The following is a 22,021-nucleotide window of genomic DNA, read 5'->3' on the forward strand; positions in this document are numbered from 1 at the left end:
CATTTTGTGAGTTTCCTTTTTCCTCACCCACTTCCCCGCTCGGCTTTCACTGTGTGAATAGGTGGCATGAGACATTGTGTTGATTACTATTCATATTTCTCAGCTTATAGCCCACTAAGGCTCAAAAAAAGGTGACTGCAACAAAAGGGAAATATACTTGTATGAGACACTTTGATGGATTAATTGACAAATTTTATTTTAATGTGCAGAGTGAGTCATGCCAGCAAAGAGGCTCGTACGTTAGTGAAAGTTCAAAGAAAGGAGATGCGCATATGATGTGAACCAACCCTGATGAGTCTATATCGAGGCAGCTCAAGCTAAAAGAGAAAGATTCTGATTGTATAGTCTGATTAATAATTGTCCAGAGTCTTGTAAGATTGGTCTTCCGCGATAAGACAAGACTCTCTATAATGTCTTATTCTACATTTGTGCTTCGTCATAGTATGGGATGTCCATTCACCATTTTTGGCAAGTGAGCACGTGGCTTAGTATAGAACAAACCGAGGCGAGAGGGTACACTTCATCAAACTTGTTGCCTACGCCCATTTTATTAACATAACCCTCAGATGCACATTAATGCTTTAAGGGGTCAAATGCACTTTTTAAAGTTGACTGTAGAGCCATTTTTTTGGTGAAAATTCTCAAAGGGCCAGTGTGCTTGTGCCTTGCACAGCAAGGTTGGGGGGTGGGGGCGGTGCTGCTTGAGCTTCAGAGTGTGCAGTGTTCAGCCTTTCATTATGTTTACTAAGGTCTCTGCAGTCCTTCTTTGAGGTTCCCTTTGAATTCTGTCCCCTTCCCTTTTTCTCCACCTCTTTACAACCTTTGAAAGCTCATTGAGCAAGCAGAGTGCTGCTGAAACTAGGTAACTTTCTACCTGCTCACAGTTCTGACTCACGCGTGCTCTAAAGAGGGCCTCCCTGCACTCGCCATGCAGTGATATTCTTAAAAGGCTTGTATGTGAAATGAAACTGCTACTGCACATCTCTCATTCTTTATACCACTGCTTAATGAGTCAGGTCCACGCGGGGTACCCATACAGAAATACATGTACTCTTAGCTGCTGCTTCTGTCTGAGCTTGGAGATATTACTTATTTTATTTGAATCGTTTTAAAAAACGTGAACAAGACCCAAACGGGTATCAGAGCGCTGTACAGATTTGGCAAAAACATGGGTAACCAAAACACAATGGGACAGTGGGAGAGGTTAAAAACAAGGGGGTACACAGATCCGGTTGAGGGTTGGAGGGGTAGGCTCGACCAGAACAGTAGCAGAAGTGCCCTCGAGCATCATAACAATTAAATAGACCAGCATACAATAAATCACACCAACGAGGTACAATAAGAATCAACATTATGACAGAGCAAAATGCTGTTAAAGTTCGTTCAAGAATAGCCGTTTGACAAGTTTCTTGAACGATGCAGTGGAAGGATTGGATCTGATCTCGGGAGGCAGGGCATTGCAGATTCTTGGAGCAAGACTGGTGAAAGCACAATTGTAGGATCTTTTCTTTTTGAATCTGGGCGGTTTCAAGAGTAGGGTAGACTTACTTCTTGGGTTCCGGCCTGAGCCCAAAAGTTCAAGCTTATTTTCCAGGTAGATCAGGGTATTGTAATGTAAGGCTTTATAGGTCAAGCAGGCTATCTTGACGCAGATCCTGGCTTCGATAGATAGGCAATTTAGTTGCAGAAGGTCGGGGGAGATGTGGTCATGTTTCTAGAACCTGTGATAAGTCTGGCCGATGCGTCCAGGGTGGCTCTGAACGGGACCAAGCTAGCTTTGGGAAGTCCAGCAAGTGTCACCATATCATATTCCAGTCTAGATATCACCAGGGATTGAACCGTCGGCCTGATGTGTTCGGGGGGGAGGAAAGGCTTGATTATTTTTTAAGGGTGTTAAGTTGAAAGTTGGCTCCCCTAATAGCTGCACTGATGTGCGCTTGCATGTTTAAGTGTTTGTCCAAGGTGATGCCTAAGGATTTAGCAGTCTACCGCATGAGGGGTGCAGTTAACAGCAGTGAGTTGTTTGAGACAGTCCAGGATAGGTTCAGAGTGATTGGGGGGGGGGGGCATAATCAAAAGAAATTCCGTTTTGAGAGTATTTAACAGAAGATGGTTCTGAGCTACCCATTGTTGGGTTTGTGCAAGTGCAGCATTTAGTGTTTTTATGTCCTCTTGAGACGAGATCTACAAGTACAGTTGCATGTCATCCGCATACATATGTTACTGAATGTTAGCAAGGTTCAGAATGACAGTAAGTGGTTCCATAAAAAGGTTGAAGAGAGTGGGCGAGAGCGCGAATCCTTGAGGCACTCCGATCATAACGGGTACTAGAAGCAAGGGAATAATTAACTTTAATCCTTTGTGTATGGTTATGAAGGAAGGAGGCAAACCAGTTTCGGACCGGGCCCGAGAGACCCATCCTGTGCTGAAGAAGAGCAATCCGGTTTTCATGTGTGATGGTATCGAAGGCTGAGGACAGGTCCAAAAGGATCAGGAGACCAGGGACATTTTGGTCAAGGGATCTCAAGGTGTCCTCTACAATTTGCTGAATTTACACTTAGCTGCGCTATCGGTGACAGCAATCTTTAAACTAATATGCCACTTGCTGCTAGTGTTCTATCCTCCTAACACACAGTCGCACAAAACACACTCTGCATGCTGAAAATTCAAATAAAACCCCTATAGAAAAAGCAAGACAATGTGTCAAAGCAGAGTGTGTTCATTCTCACGGGTTTCATTGCAGCACCTCTTAGACTCCTAATCTTTTAGTGGATTTAGACACAAAGGAATAATAGAAAAAGCATTGGCATAGCCAATAGGTCTCGCCTTTGGGACCTTATAAGTGTCTAGCCATGCAACACTTGATGTTGTTGCACCAAGGATATTGTGCTGGATAACTAAACACTTATAAGGTCCCAAAGGCGAGACCTATTGGCTATGCCAATGCCTGTTTTATATGAATTGCGCCAGTGCATATTGTGCACAATATTATAAATGTGGACGCAGTGCAAAGGACTTTCCAAGAAGCAGGATGACTTAGCGCCAGTGCGCCCCCGTCGAGTCAGTGTGTACCACCCTCCTTTCCGAGTCAGTGCGTGTGCCTTCCCATGGCATCCTACCGCAGGGAACCTCAAACATCCCCCTGCAAGAGGGCACAGTAACTCACTAACCCTGCCTTTAGGGGAATGCCTTTCCATTCTATAAACAGAGGCTGACCCTCCTCTAGTGAAATACAGCGTAGCGGTTTCAAAACCGGAAGTGGTCTTGGCTTCCGCTAATGCACGTAGGCACGAGAGTTCACACCTGCGCTGAGGACGGTGTATTTTTTTTTATTATGGCCAAATGCACTGTCCCGGTCTGCGTCGGGTGGCCCTAGTAAAGTGTGTCATGCCAGAAACAAGGACAGCTGCTTCCCACCGACTGAAAGTCCTTATCTTCCAGGTTCTAAGGGCGTCTTCGATAACAGCCCTTAGAACGTACACAATAAGATGGAGGAGTCACTGTGCAGGTGTTCTGCACCTTGGAAAGGTGCAGGGGGGACCAGAGCCTGGTAGCATGAAAGCTTTAAGTGGAAAGATGTAAAACAACACTGTCCCATGAAATCTATACATTAAGAGCAGGGTTCTCACGGATCAGGTGCATAACCCCACGTTTATCCCGCTTATGCTGGGACCTTGCTGCTGCCTTTGAAGACAGAAGGCAGTTTCTGCACAGAGAGAGAGATGGGTCTGTGCTATGTAGATGTTGACATCTTCTCTCTCTCTGTGCAGAAACTGCCTTCTCTCTTCAAAGACAACAGCAAGGTCCCAGCATAAACAGGATAAACTTGATCCGTGAGAACCCTGCTCTTAATGTATAGATTTCATGGGACAGTGAGGATTCTGGATTCTGATAGCCATAGGGAAAGTTTCTCGTCACTGAACATATTGTTTACCTTAATTAAACAATAAACGCTGCATAAGGCATTGAACGAAAGTCTTAGGAAACAACGTCCTTGCCAATTAATTACAGAGTATATGATCAGTGATCAAGTGTGGAGTTCAGTTTATTTTTGTCCTGGTAAAATGAAAACGCATGACAAGCAAAAGCTTTGTTTCAGCAGTGGTGGCCTCTCACCTGCTATTGGGGGTTTCGGTCACCATTTAAAAGGAACGAAATATAATATCTACCTCAGCATAACTTGTTTCTCTTAAGCGCTCATCTTGTCTGGATGTACACACAGGCTTTGAAACCGAAGCAGACAAAGGAACACCTGACCAAATATTTGCATCCTTCTCCGCATTCTTTGATGTACCATCCCGTGGTGTCAGCGGACTTCCGTCACGCCTGTGACTCGCTGCGCGGGAGAGAAGACCCACACAGAAAGTAACCCCAAACCGATATGAAGATTTAACATGATACAGCTAAACAGCTCAGTGCAGAAGAGCTCAACGGCCCATCAATCATTCCCAGTATACATAGGTCGTGCAGATGAGGCCCGAGATGAACAAACAACTCAACTGTTGGCTACACTTCAAATTAGAAAAACACACAATTAGCGCAGAGGATGAAACCTACTCGGTTTAGGCGACGGTTTTCACTGGGCGCGTGACTGATATTGCCACCACCTCCAGGATTTCCAAAGCTAACCAAAACAAGCATTGGCCGTGAGCGCCCGTGAGACGCGATATGTGGTGGGGGAGAAGCGGGAGTTGTGGGGGCGCGCGGCCAATGCTTGGGAAAAAAAGCGGTCTTCAGAAAGGAGAGGGTGGAGCGAGTGGGCGCACTGCGGCAAAAGTTAAAGCAGCTGCAGCGTCCGCACGCTTTGTGTGCCCGCAAGCGATGCGCTGAGCACATGACGAGAGAGGTAAGCCAGATGGCTCCTCTGCTAGTGCATGTGCGCATAACCGCACGCTCGAGGCCACAGAGAAAGCTGTGGTAGCACTTTCAAAACCCATGTACTAAACGTCTCACCAGAGCAGCGCATGCGCTGGCTCAGGCGAGACCTAAAAAAGTAGCAACAATTGTATCCAACCTGGGAATTTATTGACTTGCTCAAATGAAAATCTTCAGAGCAATTCTGTTTATGTATTCGATGTTGTTCCACACACTGCATTCATAGGCACATGTGCTTGCTCACTCAATCAAACATCACACCACATCCACATAGCTCTCTTCCTATTTATAACTAAACACACAATTGAGTTCTACCACTCAATCTCTGGTATCGCAATCGCTAAATTAAAAAGCTTGTGATTTTCCACAATGTCTCCACCTTCTAACCTTGACAAAGTGCTCCAAGTGCAGCCATCTTTTCTGAATCCACCTCCTGATTGGAAGTAAGCCTCTTAACCATGGCTTAACTAAAGAGCAGAACTTTGCAAGTTCTGGACCTTACTTCTTAGCTCCTCATGGGGAAATGTCTAGTTGTTGATCCAACGTCACTACAAATCTGAATCCTGCACTGTGCCTTTCATGGCAGACTCGTCACAGTATGAAGCGACCGTGGTAACTAGAGTAGCCCCATACACATTTCTGCTCACCTAATGTTTGGAATATAGCTAAGCTTGCGAGCTTACTTCCAAGTATCTTCTTTTTAACCATCTAATGTCACTTTGTCTGATGATCTGTCCACTGACTTTGAACAGCCTTACCAGACTGATGTGAAATTTTGCATATTCAATAAATACGCTTAAGTCCATTGTGTAAGTTCAGGTCTCCTTGTGCCAATATTAACACAGTCCTTTTAACGTCAACAGCTCCTTTGACAGAATACCCTTGGACATTCTTATATGTCCCTGAATTCCACCTCATTCTTAAAAAAAAAACAAAAAAAAAAAAACGTTTGTATGCCAAATTAAAAAAGTGAATTGTGGGTAGTTCACATTTTAGGTGGAGAGCATTCTATCTAACCCAACCATGACACACTGAATGTGCCTGCCTCAAATGTCTACTACGTTGCCAGTATTGGTAAACGCATGCCATTTTTGGGTCTGACCTAGAGACAACTTTAATTGGTTTACTAGCCTCATGTGATCATAAAAAACATAAACAGTTATATATGCAAAGAAGGAGTTTGAGTCAGCACTGTTCATCCCGTGATATGTTCATACATTTTGCTTCCACCCACCACTGTGTCCGGCATGGAGCATTAAATCAGCCCACATCAGTCATTTGCTCTTTCATTTCGGGTAGTGACATTTTTCTTGATCACCTAAAGAAAGGGCATTTCCTTTCCAGGACTGGTGGACAAATACTTTACTTTGCCGTAGTTATTTTTCTTCCATTCTGTATCCTTGTTTTAGTTTTTTGGTCCCCCTCGTGTGTTTAAGCTATGTTTTCAGCTTACAGCAATTCAAAGCCTGTAGCACCTTTTTATAAGCAAGAACTAGAATCCTATTGTATAGTTATGTGCGTCAAAAGAAATGGTTATTTTTAATTTAATTTAACATTTTTATTGCAAGCATAGGGCCACCAACTTCAGACAGTTGCATGTTTTGTTTTTCCTTCTTTTTATTTTTCTGGCATATGATTCCAATAAAATATAACTGAACCATCTTGGGAAGGTCAGGCCTATTGGATTTCCCAGTGCTGGTTTCTGTTTAGGCATTGAGTTATGTTTTTTACAGCTTAAAAAAATTGCTGTAATGCAAAGTTGATGCTGGCAAATCTAGAGAATCTGCATCTAAATTTGAATCGCATCACTTGCCAATGCTCTGTCTGTGGCTTTTAAGAGGTCATTTCTTTTCTAATTTATGCTTTTAGAGTACAAACCTATTTTTGGAGGGAACGATTTCAAAGTCTCTTTTTTCTTCAGTTTTGTATAATTTGTAATTTTAAGCTTCTAAGTGTATTGTTTATGTGTTTGGCTGCTGTTAGCTATTATATTTTACCAGCTTCTTGTAGAGTCTTCAAGACGAGCTTAAGTGTAATTGTAGGCTTCTCTGTATTTTTTACAAAAATAAAGCTGTCATCCTGAAAATACTTAGCTTATTTTTAAACTGCCATGATAAACAGCTGAAGCCAGTCCGGTTGGCATTTGGCTGATCTGACATGCATTCGTAAGAGTGATAAATGTGGTTTGGAGAGGCGAAGGTCCGTGGACATGTTCACCCTTGTATTGTAAAATATGGGCGCAGTATCATCAATATTTAGTATGAGATGGCTAGCTACCCGTATATATTTATTTTGTGACATAAGAGTCAAATATGCACAGAAAACACTACCTCCATGTCTCCCTGATTGTAAAATAAATTAATCATACCACCTGTTTGGTTGGCACAGCATCGAGCCTTAAACGGTGCTACAGTGGCGTGAAGGTGACCGTGTTCCATGACACACAGACACACCGTGTACACACACACACACGCACACTGCCAGACTATTTCTAAACACAGAAGGGTTATTGCTCTTGCTGCCTGCATTTCTTATAACCACGGTTTTTCTGTCACATTACCTTTTGGTCTACAAATAGCATGACAGATGCTAATAGCATGATTCAGCAAAGCCATGAAAAAAACTCTGGCTAGTGGGAGACATCAGAGCTCCAAGCAATTTTGTCTACAGTAAAGTTTAACCTGACTACTCGCAATTGTTTTATACAATTCCTTTTCTGTCCCCATCAAGTCCTGTGCCTTATGTGCTTGTGTGCCATTTCTTCTGCCTACATTGGAACCCCCAGTTCCTCCAGTTGTGATAGTCCATTTAGAGATTCTCAGTCTGTCTAGAAAGGCCCCCCTCTAATAAACTGTCTTGAGCCATTTGTGCCCTCCATGTTTTTTCTAACTTTCAGAGTATTTCTATCATTCTTTTTGATGTACTCTTTGCTTACATGCTGACCATGCTGTGTTTGACCTGTTCATCTGAAGGACTCGTAGTTGCCCTTGTAAGCTGTTTACTTCTCTAGGATCTGCTCTAGAGATTGAGGATGTATGCCTGTATTCTGCTGTAAGCAGTGCCAAATAAGAGGAGACATCTCTGTCTTTTAGGCTTTTATCTAACAGATCTTTGACATCTGTAATGTTTTCAAGCACTCCTTTTTAGGTCTCGCCTACGCAGTGCGCATGCGTTGCATTGGAGACCTTTAGCCATCGTGCAGCTCTTTTTCAAAGCACATACTTGTGCTTGTGGTGGCATACGTCTTGAGGGAGTGCGCAGCGGTGCGCCACAAGCACGAGTATGTGCTTTGAAAAAGAGCAGACTGCTCTCCCCAGCGCGCACGCCCCACTCGCAGGTGCACCCTTCCGTCTCTCCCGCTGCAGCCTGCACGCCTTTTTTTTTTTTTTTAACTTTCAGCGGCCTTGTTTTCTTTACTTGCCCTCTCATGTCTTTGTTCTGTCCCCTCGTTTAACTCCTTCTGTTCCCTTGCGCTTACTGCTCTCCTGTCTGTTCCCGTGTCTACCTCGCCTTTTCTCTCTCTTCACCCTCTCGCTTCTCTCTCTGTCCCTCCCTTGTCTCCCTCTACTTACTTATCTCTTCCTCTTCCCTCACATTTCTTTCTCTGACTCAGTTCTCACCCTCTCGCACTCCTCTTTCTTTCAGTTGCGCCCTTTTGACCATTCGGTTCCCTTTTCCACCCACATTTCCTCTTTTTCTCCCTCTCACTTCCCCTCTCTTCCTCGGCCCTCCATGCCCCCGCAGCACTCATTTTACTCCCCCTGCCCTCCCCCTTCATTATTGCACTCCCTCCATTCACAGCATGAAAAGTTTAATGGGGTGATCTCAGACCTGCCATGGATGTTACTTCACGAACATTTCTGGCGAAGTGGAAGTGATATTGTACTCTGTTTTCAGTTACGTCAGAGGGTTGACGCCTTGACCCAGCCTGAGGTCGCCATGAACTTGTGTTGCTGCTGGGCTGTACCGGGAAGACCAAGGGTTTGAAATTGCAGATGTTAAACACGGCTCCTAGAGTCTGGTTTAATATTCCTGTCATCCCCGAGTCCAGGACCCGCAAGGGTAGGGCAGTGCCAGCCTGCCAGGGGTAGCAGCTGATCCTCCTGGCTACCTCTGTCTGTAGTACTCGCGCCCTGCCCCTCCTTTGTTTTTTTAATCCATGCCAGTTGCAGTAACTTGACAGCGTGAGGAGAGAGACTGGGAGGGGTGCCCGGAGGCAGGCGATCAGTGGAAGATTTGGCATCCTCGGTGCCCGCGTTGATGCCAGTTTGAAACTTCTAGGCCACTGACATTTTTTTCCTGGAAATGGAATTTCTCCTGCTGTTCGCTTGCCCGCAGCAGCCGTTCTGTTTTTTCTGAGTTAATGAAATCTCGCCTTTGTGTCTCTTGAAAACGAGGGTCTTAAAGCTGCAGCAAGTCTGTAAACAGCAGCACCTGGCCTTCAATCGCTCCATGACCTTAACAATTATTTTTGTTGCCTACTTTTTCCCTCCTTCTTTCAGTCCCCATTTGTTTCTTCTTGATTACCTTCCTGCGTCACATGCACGTAGACGCTAGCGTGCCCTAATGTAAAAACGCACTGGGGCCTATTCAGCAGTTCGTGTTGCCCGGCCAGGTTTGCTTAGGCACAGCAGTAGCCCAGGCTGCCCTCCCCTCCCATATGTCCACTATCCAAGCCAAGCCTAGTCACCTGCTTAACACCAGGCTGACCACGGTCCCGGCCAGACACGGAGGTGTCTCTGGCTTCGCGAGCCTATTCTGTTCTCTCGGTGCCGCTTGCAATCAGGCTGGCGCTGGCGGGTCCCTGGGGGAGCTTTCTCTTCACTTCTCTGTGCCGTTCCACCACTCTTCCCTCTCCACCTGCCATCTCGTACTGTTTCGCTCAATCCACTGCCTTTACTCTCTGGTGATTTAAGTACCCCTTTTCTTTCTCTGCTTCCTCCTTTCTCTCCCTTATCCCTCTATTTTATTTCCCTCTTTTACAATGTTTGCCCTGTTTCTCAAGCTCCTTCTTTTTATATCCCTTTGCCTTCCATCTTTTCGTCGCACTTCCTTTCTTTGTCATCCATCCGTCTCCTCCATTAATTCCTTCATTTTCTCTCCTTATTCTAGTCTCTTTGTTCCCTCCACCCCCTTCCTGTTCCCTTCTCCCTGCTTCTGTTATTCTCGTTTCTCAGTCACTCCTTCCTCCTTTGGTTAGCCTCTCTCTGTGTCAAGGCTCAGTGGCAGTCCAGTTTTCAGGTGCAGGAGCTCAGAAGCACCCTGTCGTAGCAGGGCATCCATGAGACATGCATCATGGATGCACCAAGCATATGAAAGAGCGGTCCTTAAAGTGTGTGGGCCAGGCAGGATTCATCAACCTGCTGAGCTGTGGCTTAACACACATTGTTATGATTGTTGACAAACCATGGTTGTCCATGGTTCTTCCATCGTGACCAATGGAGCCCAATTGTTTTAGCAGGTATTTAGCAATGCTTTTGACTAGAATCATGATCACGGGTACCGACCAGTTCATGCGTTCCACCTACCTCTGTTTCTGTTCCGCATTCAGACTTGGGCGCTAGGCAGCTTGAGTCAGCTGTGTGTTTGGTGGTTGCACCAAGCTGAGTTTTTCATATGTAACGGCATGCAGATTGTGTGTTTATGTCTCTACCTCCTATGTGAAACATGAGCTGGTTGTTTCTCTTTTGTTTTTCTGCCAGGTTTGTTTTCCTGTTGGATTGTTTTATAAAGTGATGACTCCATATGGAAGCAAGCTGACAAAATGGAAGTCACTCTGTACTTTCCAATCTGATTGAATGTCTAATACATGTCCATGCCGAATCTGCTGTTCAAGTAGTGGAATGGGTGACATTGCAATCCTTATACACCGGGCTAACTCCCGAGGCAAAGTATTTGTACTTTGATCAATCGGGTGTTCTGCCCTTCCCTTTTGAGTAGATTGACAAATATGAACCAAAACCCTAAAATGGTGAGTCTATTCCTCTTTGAATTTAAACCAAACAACAAGCCCAATGGATTGATCCTATTCCTCAGCCAAACAAGCCCTGCTGGGACCCAGTAACCCAAAGTGATCTCTTTGGAGGGAAGCAGGCTACCTGGATGGGGGGGCATTGCAGCTTTTTAAAAAATTACAACTAACCACAAATCCGGTTATCACACAAAATGGATAAGGGGAGAAGCTGAGGCTAGGTTTAATACCAAGTGGCGTATCCATGTTGGTAGCTAAACAGAAGACCGAAGACCTGTATACCTGTATTGGAAGGATGAAGGACTAGCTTTAGCAGGAGTCTATGAGAAGGTTAGTATCTAGGAGAAGGAATTTTATTTGGCTATTAATGGCAGCTTATTGGTGGCTTTTTCACACTGACCTCCCATCCTGTAGGTAAATGGGTTAAGGACCCCACTAAAGGAGAGTGGCACCCACTGGTGATTTAGGGCTCACAGGATGTATTCAGGGCATGGAGCTAAAGCATGTCCTGGTTCTTATAAGGGTCCTCAAGTAAATATGAGTGTTAATCCCATGTTGGGCAGGCTGACGCACCCTACCTGACCCATCCACTTCAAGGACTACTCTTTCCTATCCTTTGTGATTCCATTATGAAATTCTCTCATGGTTGCCATGCTATGCATTGTGTGATCTGACAGTTTACACAGAGGCATATACCGGGCACTACCAAATGCAGCACCTGGCTGGTGGTTCTCCCAGACTTTCACAGCTTGTTATTGACAGCTTTCAGAATATACTGATTAGCAGAGTCTCCTCTCATGGCCTACATACCCAGTTGCTGTCATCGGTTTGGGTATATTTTTAAGGTTTGTGACCTAATTTTGATGCACACCCAAACAGGAGAAACCGGCTTTTATCCTGCCAATGCCCCCTGCTGCTGAACCGCAGTCTTCACCTTTGTGCAGAGCCCAACAATAAAACATGACTGACAGCTGGGTTAGCCCCTGTCCAAAATAAGCTAAGACACAGCAAAGGCTACTGAGCAGTTGGAGGTGCAGCTTTGTGAACCCTAGTGAGGGAGTTTGGTGTGGTGCCAGGAAACATTTATCTTACATTTCAATACGTTGAATGTAATTTGTTTTTGTAAATTTGAAACAAGATCACACATTGCAAATAGAATAAAGAAAGAGTGAGCAAGAACGTTTGCAGAAAAAAATCAAGGAAACAGACAGTTTTCTGTTTTGAGCATTTCTTTTAAAACTTAAAACTTGTACCAACAAGGCATATTTGTCCTCATTACGCAGAAGTTGCTATTGGCCCACAACACGGTGGGCTACACATTCTGGGCCCTTAAGTGGGGAAGCACATACTGCAACAGTGATTGGCTAGTTTGAAATGAGGGCAGCTCTGATTGGTTATTTGTTTGGTAGACAAGCCATTTGAAAGGCATGCCGATGTCAATTCGTATGTTGGGATACAGGTTCCTATTTACAATATATTCCGTGATCTGTTGTTAATCTTTTCTCAGAGGATTAAACACGGCTTGTTTCTGCTGCGAGGATTCAGCGTGTAGTTGGCTGCACACTAGGGATTTATCAGCATTGAGTAGGTTCTGATGCCGATTGGCTGATTTGCAGGGGTTTACTGGATTTTGGGGATTTTCAGATGCTGATTGGCTGTCTTCACGGGTTTAAAAATGGCATGACTTGAAATAGTGAGATCAGACTGTTTGTGTGGCTAGGCTTAGGTCATGATTGGCTGACTTTAATTGGGATTTGGCATGTTGACTGGCAGTCTGCATAGCTTTGCATACTAATTGTGCCGCTGTGTTCAGCACCAGGTTCCAGTGACTGCCGGAGGATTTCAAGATCAGATTTGTTTTGTGATTATCAAAGCTTGCAAACTTATTCTGCTCTTAGCAATGAATTATGTGATATATATATATGTATGTATGTGTGTATATATATATATATATATATATATATATATATATATATATATACACACACATACATACATATATATATATGTATGTGTATATATATATATATATATAGTAATTTATAGTAATTTAATTTTACACATTTTTATTTTTGAGGTAGTGTACTTAGTTATTGTCTGGCATTGGTAATTACCACCCCAACATAACATATTTAGGTTCAAAATGACTCACATTTTCAAAAAAGAGGAAACAAGCATTGATGAGGCAATAGGTCTCTCTTTTGAGACCTTATAAGTATTTAGTTATGCAGCACAATATCCTTGGTGCAACAACATTAACTGTTGCATGGTTAAACACTTATAAGGCCCCAAAGGCGAGACCTATTGGCTATGCCAATGCTTGTTTGAAGTTTTATCAGTCCGGTCACCACTTAACTGAAATCCCAAAGTGGCATAAAAGTACCCTTGGTGAAGTCTGCCACTGGGTTTTTACAAAAATGTTTCTCGTCTCAGTTTAATTTATAACAGACTGACACGATTACCATTTGTTCCTCCTATCTTATCTTTCACCAGGACAGATCTGCCTGACTTGTGTTCTAGTAATTCCTATATTGAAAAATTAAGGGATCTTTAGAAGAGGATGGCAACTCTGCTTGATTTTGATGCTGTTTTTGTTCGGCTCTGGGTGCTTTAAACCCCTGAATCCCCAGTCACATATTACAACCATATATGTGCTCTCAGTAGGCAAGGGGATGCATGAGAAAATGAAATCTGAGTCAACTTGAACGGTGCAGAGGAGCTGGACATATGAGCAGGAAAACTTCTAGAGGAAACGGAACGCTGCCTCTTAAGATATGTATGTCCTGGCCCAATGCGTCTGGGTAGGAAAGGGGATTGCTATAACCAAGATAACTGTAACAGTATATTCTGTGTGGTGGTCTGAGTTCCTATTAATAAAATATTTATAAAAAGAAAAATCTGCTTTCTCAGATGCTAAGAGATAGTGAACCTGGTTTAGTAGGGTAATTAAGCGACTTCACATTAAGACAGAACTTAGAAATTCCCAAGTTCTCTGGTTTAGTTTAAGGTGTAAAATATCTTAGTTTTGGGTTGATCCCTGCACACCGTTAGCCTTTTAGCATCTTGAAGAGCCTTTCCCCAGCGAGGAAGTGAGCCGCGGGGCCCCTCGGGAACTAAAACCCACCATACTCCTACACCCTTCACAGACTCTCTTACCAAGTGTTGCTCTGGACCTCTCCCATTCCTCTATTTAAAATGACCCTGTAGCACCCTGACGAACTGCTGGTGCCTTCTTGTAACTCACCACGCCCCGCTATTTGGCTCCTGAGGCAAATCTACTTACTCTTTTAAAGAGAAATTGTTTATCATTATTATGCAGAGAAGCCAATGAACTTTATAAATACTGAAGCTGATGCGTTAAAACCTAAATCCTGAAACAGAAAAAATATTTCTGTAAGTCTCGTTCGAGACATTACCCATAGCTAGGTTCTGGTAACACCGTAATTCTCGGCATCAAAGAAGCAAAATACATAAACCAGAAGTGTTTATTGATCTGTATTTTCTGCTTGAAGAGTGCTCTGTAAATTCAAAACAAGAAATACATCATTCCTCTCATGCTGTTACCGTCTCGTCTACCATTTTCGCTCTTCCACATTGCTTCTGGCTGAGGTAAAAACAAATAATAATAGACAGATGGATTTTGAATATTGTGAAAAGTGACAGTGATTGAGGCTCGAGACTTCACCTACATCTGTCTACAAGAGCCGGACAGTTCCATCTGGACAGTTTATTCAAGCAGTTAATGTTCTTCAACAGAAGCTGGCAGTAAAGTTTGGGGCCTAAATCCCATAAAGGCAAGAGTATATTTATCAATTATCTTCCGATTTATTGAGCTATAAGTATGTATGCAAAAAGAAATTCATAATATTAAGCTTACAGCCAATGTTATCGCACTGTTATCAAGGAGACTGGATGTGGGCAACGGATCCACCACAAGACTCTTATTTCTAATTACAGAGAAACGCAAAATATGTCTGATTGTAGTGAAAATCAATAACTTTCTGAGCAGGGCCATACAGTTCAAACTGGATGCTGCAATCAGAGTATTTTCCAATTACCAAGCAGTATTTGCAGCACACCTCAGGAAAAACCAGGCCAACTGTATGCTGGAAAGGAGCAGATAGGAAAGTAGGTCTGGATTTTAAGTAAACTCCATGTGATCTAGTTTTATGTTGCTCTCTTTGGAGAGGAAATGAAGAGAAAGAGTTTCCTCCATCCAAACTCCTGCAAATGCAGTCGTCGTTTTGACTGTGAAGAGAACCGGCTACATCTCTCACAGCATCATCTGCTTTAGAATAAGGTTTGTGCTACCAGTTGCTTGGCATTGTATGCTGTAATCTGCACAGCTATCATAGTGAGATAAGACCAGTCACTCTGATACAAGTGTGAGGGCCTCTCTTTCGTTGTAGTCCTTGACATATCATTTGGGCTTTAGCTGACATCACAGCCAGAGCTTGTGCTTATGGAGATTCTCTGCAAACATATTTTTCTTATGACCTGCTGCTCCTTCAATAGAGGTACAGCAGAAGATTAATGATCTACCATTGTCAGGTATTTTCTTGTTGCGTGCCAGCAGATGACAAATATTTTTTTGACTGTATCAAATGCTCTCAAATTTGTGGGATTGTAAAGAAAGGAGCCCATCTTCATAAATGTCCTTAACGTTGAGCACTACACTACACAAGAATATGAAAGGGTGCAAGATCCTCGGTGCCCCCCCAAAAAAGCCAAAACCCTTATACTTCATAGGAATGGGAAGGTGATCAGTCTCTCCGAGGGCAACTTTTGGAAATTCCCCAGCTCAATTTCCAAAATGCAATTGTCTGCCTTCTTGCCCAGATTCCATCACTGAAAAGACAGAAGAGCAGTATGTTCTTCTAGGGCTGAACGAAAGTCACTCTGGATGCTTGCATATTGGATATCATTCAAAGCTGATACTCCTAGTCTCCCCACCGCCCCCCCCTAACCCCCATTAGAGTAGTCACCAAGGGTATGGAAACAGTAGCTGCTCAGCACAGGAATCCAGATGTCTTTATAGAAGGAGCAAAGGAATTTCTCCAACACATAGCAAAGCTGCTGCATTGGCCAGGTCTTTCGGTGACCTAGGGATGTAATAACTGACTCACTTCATGAAGGTATTGTTCATAGTCACAAGATGAGAAAAGCATTTACTTTAGATGAGAGATTTGTTTCCTGTTCCTGTGGAAATTAATTTTTCCATGGATCATATTCTGATAGAACAGAAGACTTTTAACAGTTCTAAGGGTCATAGGTGGCCTGTCCAGGAATACATCCTGTCTTGGTGGAGCACAAGGAGATTTAGAATACAAATTACAATGCCCAAGACTCCTTGAAATGGTAATACAGTACAACCGAAACCATGAAGTCTGCTTCTTTTCCTGAAGCAAGACGTGAGATTCCATAGAGCAGCTGAGAGGGACAAGATCGCAACTGTTGATAAAAGCCCAATCTATGTGACACATGGCCCTGTAACAAATCCTTTCTGGCCTTTACACATCTTCTAGGAGAACACAACACTGCGGCTGGCACTCGTAAGCTGAGTGCTTTTGCTTCTGAAGTTAGACATAATCAGTGCCATCTTCAATGAATGGGGTTTTCCAGATGTTGATTGATTGTTGCATCCAACACACAAAATGTTCAGACTGCCTCGTGGTGTAAAACACAGAGGTGTTTGGGCGTTGCCTTGTTTATTTTCCGATCAGTGGAATTTATTTTTCTCCCATTACGCATTTATTTCAGTAACACAGACTAACCAGAAGTCTAAGACCAGGATGTCTCTGATTTCATCCATTTGGCCTTGCCATTGATGGTACCTGGACCCTCTACATTAATACTCAGTCCCACAGGAGGCTGCTGTGCAAGCAACATGGCAGTATATATCTGAATTGCTTGGCTAATGGTAGCCCAGCAGCCTGTGTTACGAGCATTGGGACGTATTTCCAAATTGAATACACGGCCTAAAGCAAGAAAAGAAAATGTCCATGCCTACGTTGCATGTCCTAGAGTGAAAGACATTCAGAAGGCATATAACTCCCTAAGAGGTCAGATAGCTACATTTAGCAAGGACAGACATTCAGTGCCCCTTATGTGATCTCTTGTCTGCCATTGTTGCCTATTGATAGAGCTCTTTTCAGTGCCTAATGCATTACTCTGAAAATGAATGTCCATTCGAACCCAAGTGTAATCCGGTTCTAGCTTAAAAGCAGGCTGTGAAAAATGTTATTTGTTCAAGGTGTCATGGGGGATGGTTTTTTTTCTGTGAATGTGACTTAAATGGCTTTGCAGGGAGGTGGTTCTCTGAAGTATGCCCAGTATATTTGATTGTATTGTTTGTTAGCTTATGCTACAGCCCCTACAGAACATGCCTTGCATTGACTGGAATATTAAGCAGAGTGCAATATTATATAGAGAAAAATGAAGGACTTCATATTTTAAAAACAAATTATTTTGCATATTCAACTCCAGACTCTAGAGCTTACCTTATCAAAATGCAAACCATCACCTATCACGCAAAACTAGAGTTTTCCCTGCTGGTTGGAAGGCAGCAACTGCAGATCTGTTAAGGAGCTCGTTCCTCACTGAGTGCCCCACATAGTTTGGTGCCTACTAACAAAAAGCAGTGGTGCTTCAATTCTTACTCCAAAGCAGATTCTCAAGTGGATCAAACTTTCCTCTTTCGGATCCGTAATAATTGCTATCATTTCCTTTCCCTACCTTGCTACGTAGCTTACTATTTTCAGCCCTCTCCTTGTGGTTATTAATGAGTAAGGCGATCCTGTAATATAGAATGAAATATTTTTTTTACCTGCAAGTGTGTTTTTCCACCAGGGGTTCCCTCATCATAATCATAACTAAATAATCTCTAATGGGCTCTCGGGGACACACTGCTGTCATCTGACCCCTTGACATTCAACTAGTCGTCTGTTTTAAGCCAACAGAATCAAGCATGCTTGGAATTGTAGGTCAACCGTAGGGAAGGGGAGACTTCATGGCCATCTACAAAGCAGTCAGCAGGGTTGTGCTCCACATGTTCTGTGAGTGTTTTGCATTGTGTGTTTGTTCCAGATCCGATACCCAATTTGCCTGGACTATGCCTACTGTGGGAGTCCTCAAGTCTCCCCACTGAATCAACTATGCACTTCAACTGTCCCATGAACATGAATTAAGGCGAAGGTGACTAAAGAGCAAGTAATTCCCAAGAATACTAATGTGGATACCTTTCAGTGCCCTTCATCCCTAGGGCAGGCGGCAAATCATTCGCTCTGTCTACATTCACTTATGATCTTTGTAAATGGGAATAAGAAACTGAGGCAAACTTGTGCCTGTGAGTAGCAGGCCGAGACGTAACTGGGATTCACAACTTACTCACGCCTCCTTGCGCTGTGCCTGTGCTGTCCTCAAAGGTGAGCGCCATCCCATAAGTAGGGCACTCGCTACTCATGGAATGTCTATAAAGTAGGGTGTTCCGAGCAACACAATATCCGTGTTCATTCGTGAGTGAGGTTCTGATTCTGCCTGTGCTGATTTCTCGCTCTCATCACTCTTCCCCTCTAGAATTGGTAACCCTACTTTCCTCATGCAGGTAGTACATTAGACCTGTATAAATTAGTTTGTTAGCAGTGCTATCGGTTCCCCCATCGTAAATCAAATGTGGAAATTCAAACCTACTCTTCGCTAGTTTTCTGTGGTGTACAGTTTTGTTGTAATGTAAAGCGCTCACATACCGTCCAGTGCTTGAGCGCCATATAAAATTGTAACTTAAATACTTAATTGTTACTTAAATACATGAATCGCAGTACCACCTTCACAAAATTGGGCCCTCTAAACATGGGAATTAAGGTGAGGGAAAGAAGACTGTGATGAACACATTTATAGTCAAATGAAGGTGAAACAGCAGGGGCCAATGTAAAAGTGGGAGTGTAATTCTAGAGAAAACTGGCAGCAGTTGAATTATGTCTTTCCTAGTCTATCCATTCTGTGTGTACATAATTGCCCTGTGATATGCAGTCTCATATGGGCAGGTAGCATCCTTTCCACAAAAGTTTGTTATTGCCATAACCCCTCCCCCGCTCCAGCAGGAACAAGAAGCATAAGGCTTTGCTGCACTTGCTTTCTGCCACAAGGGATGCATGTCATGTGAAGCATTGGTCTGGTCTGCTTTCAGAAGATCCTGCTGTCTGGTTCTCTGCTGATGGTGCATGTATCTGTCTTGTGGCACTTGGAGATGCATTACTGGTTGAACATTGTATGACGCTCTACCCACTAAAATCTTCTGTTTCTGTGTCCAAACAGAAATCTTAACCAGTGTTCTATTCCTTCTTGTGTCTCTGAAATAGTTATTTTGCAGTTGCTTGAAACTGTGTGCCTTTCTTAGCAAGATGTATTAGATGAAATGCTTCTGTGAATGCTGCTCCTTCGTGTCTTTGGGATGGAACCTTCCAGCAAAGGGGGGCTTGTTTTTGTTTTCTTTTTTGATTAAGCACCTCACTTAAGCAGGATGAAAGTGTGACCTTCCCGCATGTATTCCTTTGACATTTATAGGGCACCAGAGGTCTTCCATTTTTTTTTTCTTTTCATGACTTCTTTCTTCCTGGAAACTGATTTAGTACTAGATTCCCTTATCTAATGTATAGAAATAAAACCGTCTTCATCTGGAGATTTGCATTTATTGAGCAACGTGGTGTTTTGGGTATTCGTCATTGTTGCCAATTACGAAATGTGCCTTTGTGAAGCCTTTGGGCGCGGTATGGAATCCATTGGGCAACACCATTTGTTTTAACACAGTTTGTTGCTCTTGGCTTTTGTATTCTAATAAAAAAAATTGGAAAGACCCTTCTTATGCTAATGTGTTTTGGTCTGGTTGGTTCCATTCTTTCCCCCGCGCCTCGTTTGCTGTATTGCATGTACTTGCATGTCATAGCAATGTGATACGGTCTGTGGTCTCTAATTGTGATCTTTTCCTGTACCTTTCTTTGAAGTGATGATGGCAAAGGAGAAACCCCCAATCAGTGTGGTAGGCGACGTAGGAGGAAGGATCGCTATAATTGTGGTAAGATTCTGAAGATATGACTAAGGGGGTATTGTATATGGTTTTATGCGAACTCATTTACAGATAAGATGGAAACATTTACCCCAGTGGATGAATGAGAAGGCCTGCATTTCAGAGTGGTGTTAAAGACTGGTCTGAGGGTGGGGTGTCTGATTAGGCATCAGAGGTGGAGAGTGGACCCAGGCAGAATTAGTCAAAACGCAGTTCTGAGGAGGTGTGCGGATTGCACAATTCATTAGTAGATTCTAGAAAGCAGTTTGAGCCATATGTCTTTACTTGGATCCAAATGTAAATCTCACACAGGAATTTCGGCAAGTTAGACTGGACCTCAAGTCGGTAGCCAAAATGAAGAGCAGTCGGGCTGCAAAATGACAAACCCTGGCGAAATTTAGAGTGTTGGATACAAGACATTTGTCAGTGGCTGTTTGAGTTGCAGTCACAGTTGAGGGTCTCTGCTGTAGAGTTTGGTCTACATGCTCATGTGGAGTCGATTATTCCCCGAAACGTCTAGACTTTTTTTAGATGCATTGTTTTAATACTTTTGCATATACAGACTGCATTGTCCCTTGGGCCATACTGGCAAACGTTATGCTTCATTAGATATTCATTAAGTCAACTAAACGACTAAGAACCTGTGGATGACCTCTGACCAACAACATTTTACACAAGATGCACCTCACCTCTATACATGGTTAGGTGGCTGGCAATTTAAAATGTTCATACATTCCACTGGGACTTTGTTTTAGGGTTCTTTTATGGCATTATTGCTTGGTTCCCCCAGCCCCTCTAATGTGTACGTTTAAAACAGCATTGCGTCTGTCTGTTCTAAAGTGCTTTTTTATATTAATGTGACTTTCCCTTTTGAAGGATTAAATTATGACTCTCATATTTATATTTCTGGTTTTTATGTAGCGTAAATTAGGTGTTTATTTGCGATGACAGTGTTTTACGTGATGTATACATACGAAACATCAATAGGAAGGGGGACATTATTATAGAAGTTGCAAATCTCAAACAAAAACAGTGTTTCTATTTGAGGAGTAAATATAATCTCGATAATAAAATATAAAGAGTTGAATCATATACTTAAACCAATTGGCATGTCTTAGTCACTTCACCTCTCTTTTTGGAAAGCTTCAGGGCAGAATTTTTCTTTTTGGGAATTTCAAAATGAAGAAGGGGTTTACTTATTTAAATCTATTTTACAACCTGATATATTGAGCTTGTAGGTAACGATTGCTATATTTTTTACATGCATCATGCTTCCAGAGTTTAACTATTTCAGAGGGGCTAAAACTAATGTAATGTTTTAAAATTTCTTGATTCCAGAGATGAGCCGGGCATCACAATGAACAACTGCCTTAAGAGGCATGAGTCGAGTCTTAATCATGCCTCCGAACAAGGCATTCTCATATTTTGTCCGAGAAGCCCATGGTTTTGACTGTGTTCTTAACATCCTAGCTTGGGAGAAAATGGCCGATGTGGACTATGACTCCTAGTTTATAGTTTGCCTACGAAATCCAGAGCTGATGTGCCAGAGTTCCCTGGGCCATCATACATCCACAGCAGGTTGTGGCTTTAGAGACCATGCAGATCTTCAAATTTCTCTTGGTTTCCTCTGCTGAACCTTCAGGCCAGATGTCCTTGGTGGGCCTACAGACATAATTTCTGTTGTTGCCCACTCTCTCCCCTGTCCCCGTTGAATAAGGCGCGGTTTGCCTCCGATGCCAGAATGTCCCTCCACCCCTCTAATCCTGGTCTCACCAGTTGTTCCTCCATCTTCTCTGTGTGGTACCAGTTCTACTTTTGGCAAAGATTCTGATGCTTCTTCAGCTTGAATTTGCAATATGTCAGGCTGTACCATTACCAAGGCACAACCAGTTGTGGAGGTTGAATCCTCTTGAGTTCCTCTGCCCTTGCAGTAGTACTTCAGGAAGAAGAAGGTTATCTTTGCATCAGGTTCTGATGCCATGCAAGGCCCTCATGGTAATGTGGAGGAGGCGGGTAACTTGCTACAACCTCCTTATAAGGAAGACTGCCTTAGGTTTTGACTTACAGAATATCCATGGTCTAGTTACCTCCTGAGAATCGGGCATGGATTTGCC

General features: G+C 43.1%; 1 protein-coding gene across 2 annotated transcripts in view; it reads left to right on the forward strand.

Annotated features, from left to right (window-relative positions):
• PRPSAP1 (phosphoribosyl pyrophosphate synthetase associated protein 1) overlaps positions 1-22,021 on the forward strand; it is a 188,928-nt gene that overhangs the window by 148,143 nt on the left and 18,764 nt on the right. For both annotated transcript variants that reach the window (XM_085616928.1, XM_085616927.1), the window contains one exon: positions 19,846-19,916. In XM_085616928.1, coding sequence (XP_085473054.1) covers positions 19,846-19,916 — 71 coding nt within the window. The remainder of the gene's footprint in view (positions 1-19,845; positions 19,917-22,021) is intronic.

Source organism: Triturus cristatus, chromosome 7 (assembly GCF_964204655.1).
Source record: "Triturus cristatus chromosome 7, aTriCri1.1, whole genome shotgun sequence".
Lineage (NCBI taxonomy): Eukaryota > Metazoa > Chordata > Amphibia > Caudata > Salamandridae > Triturus > Triturus cristatus.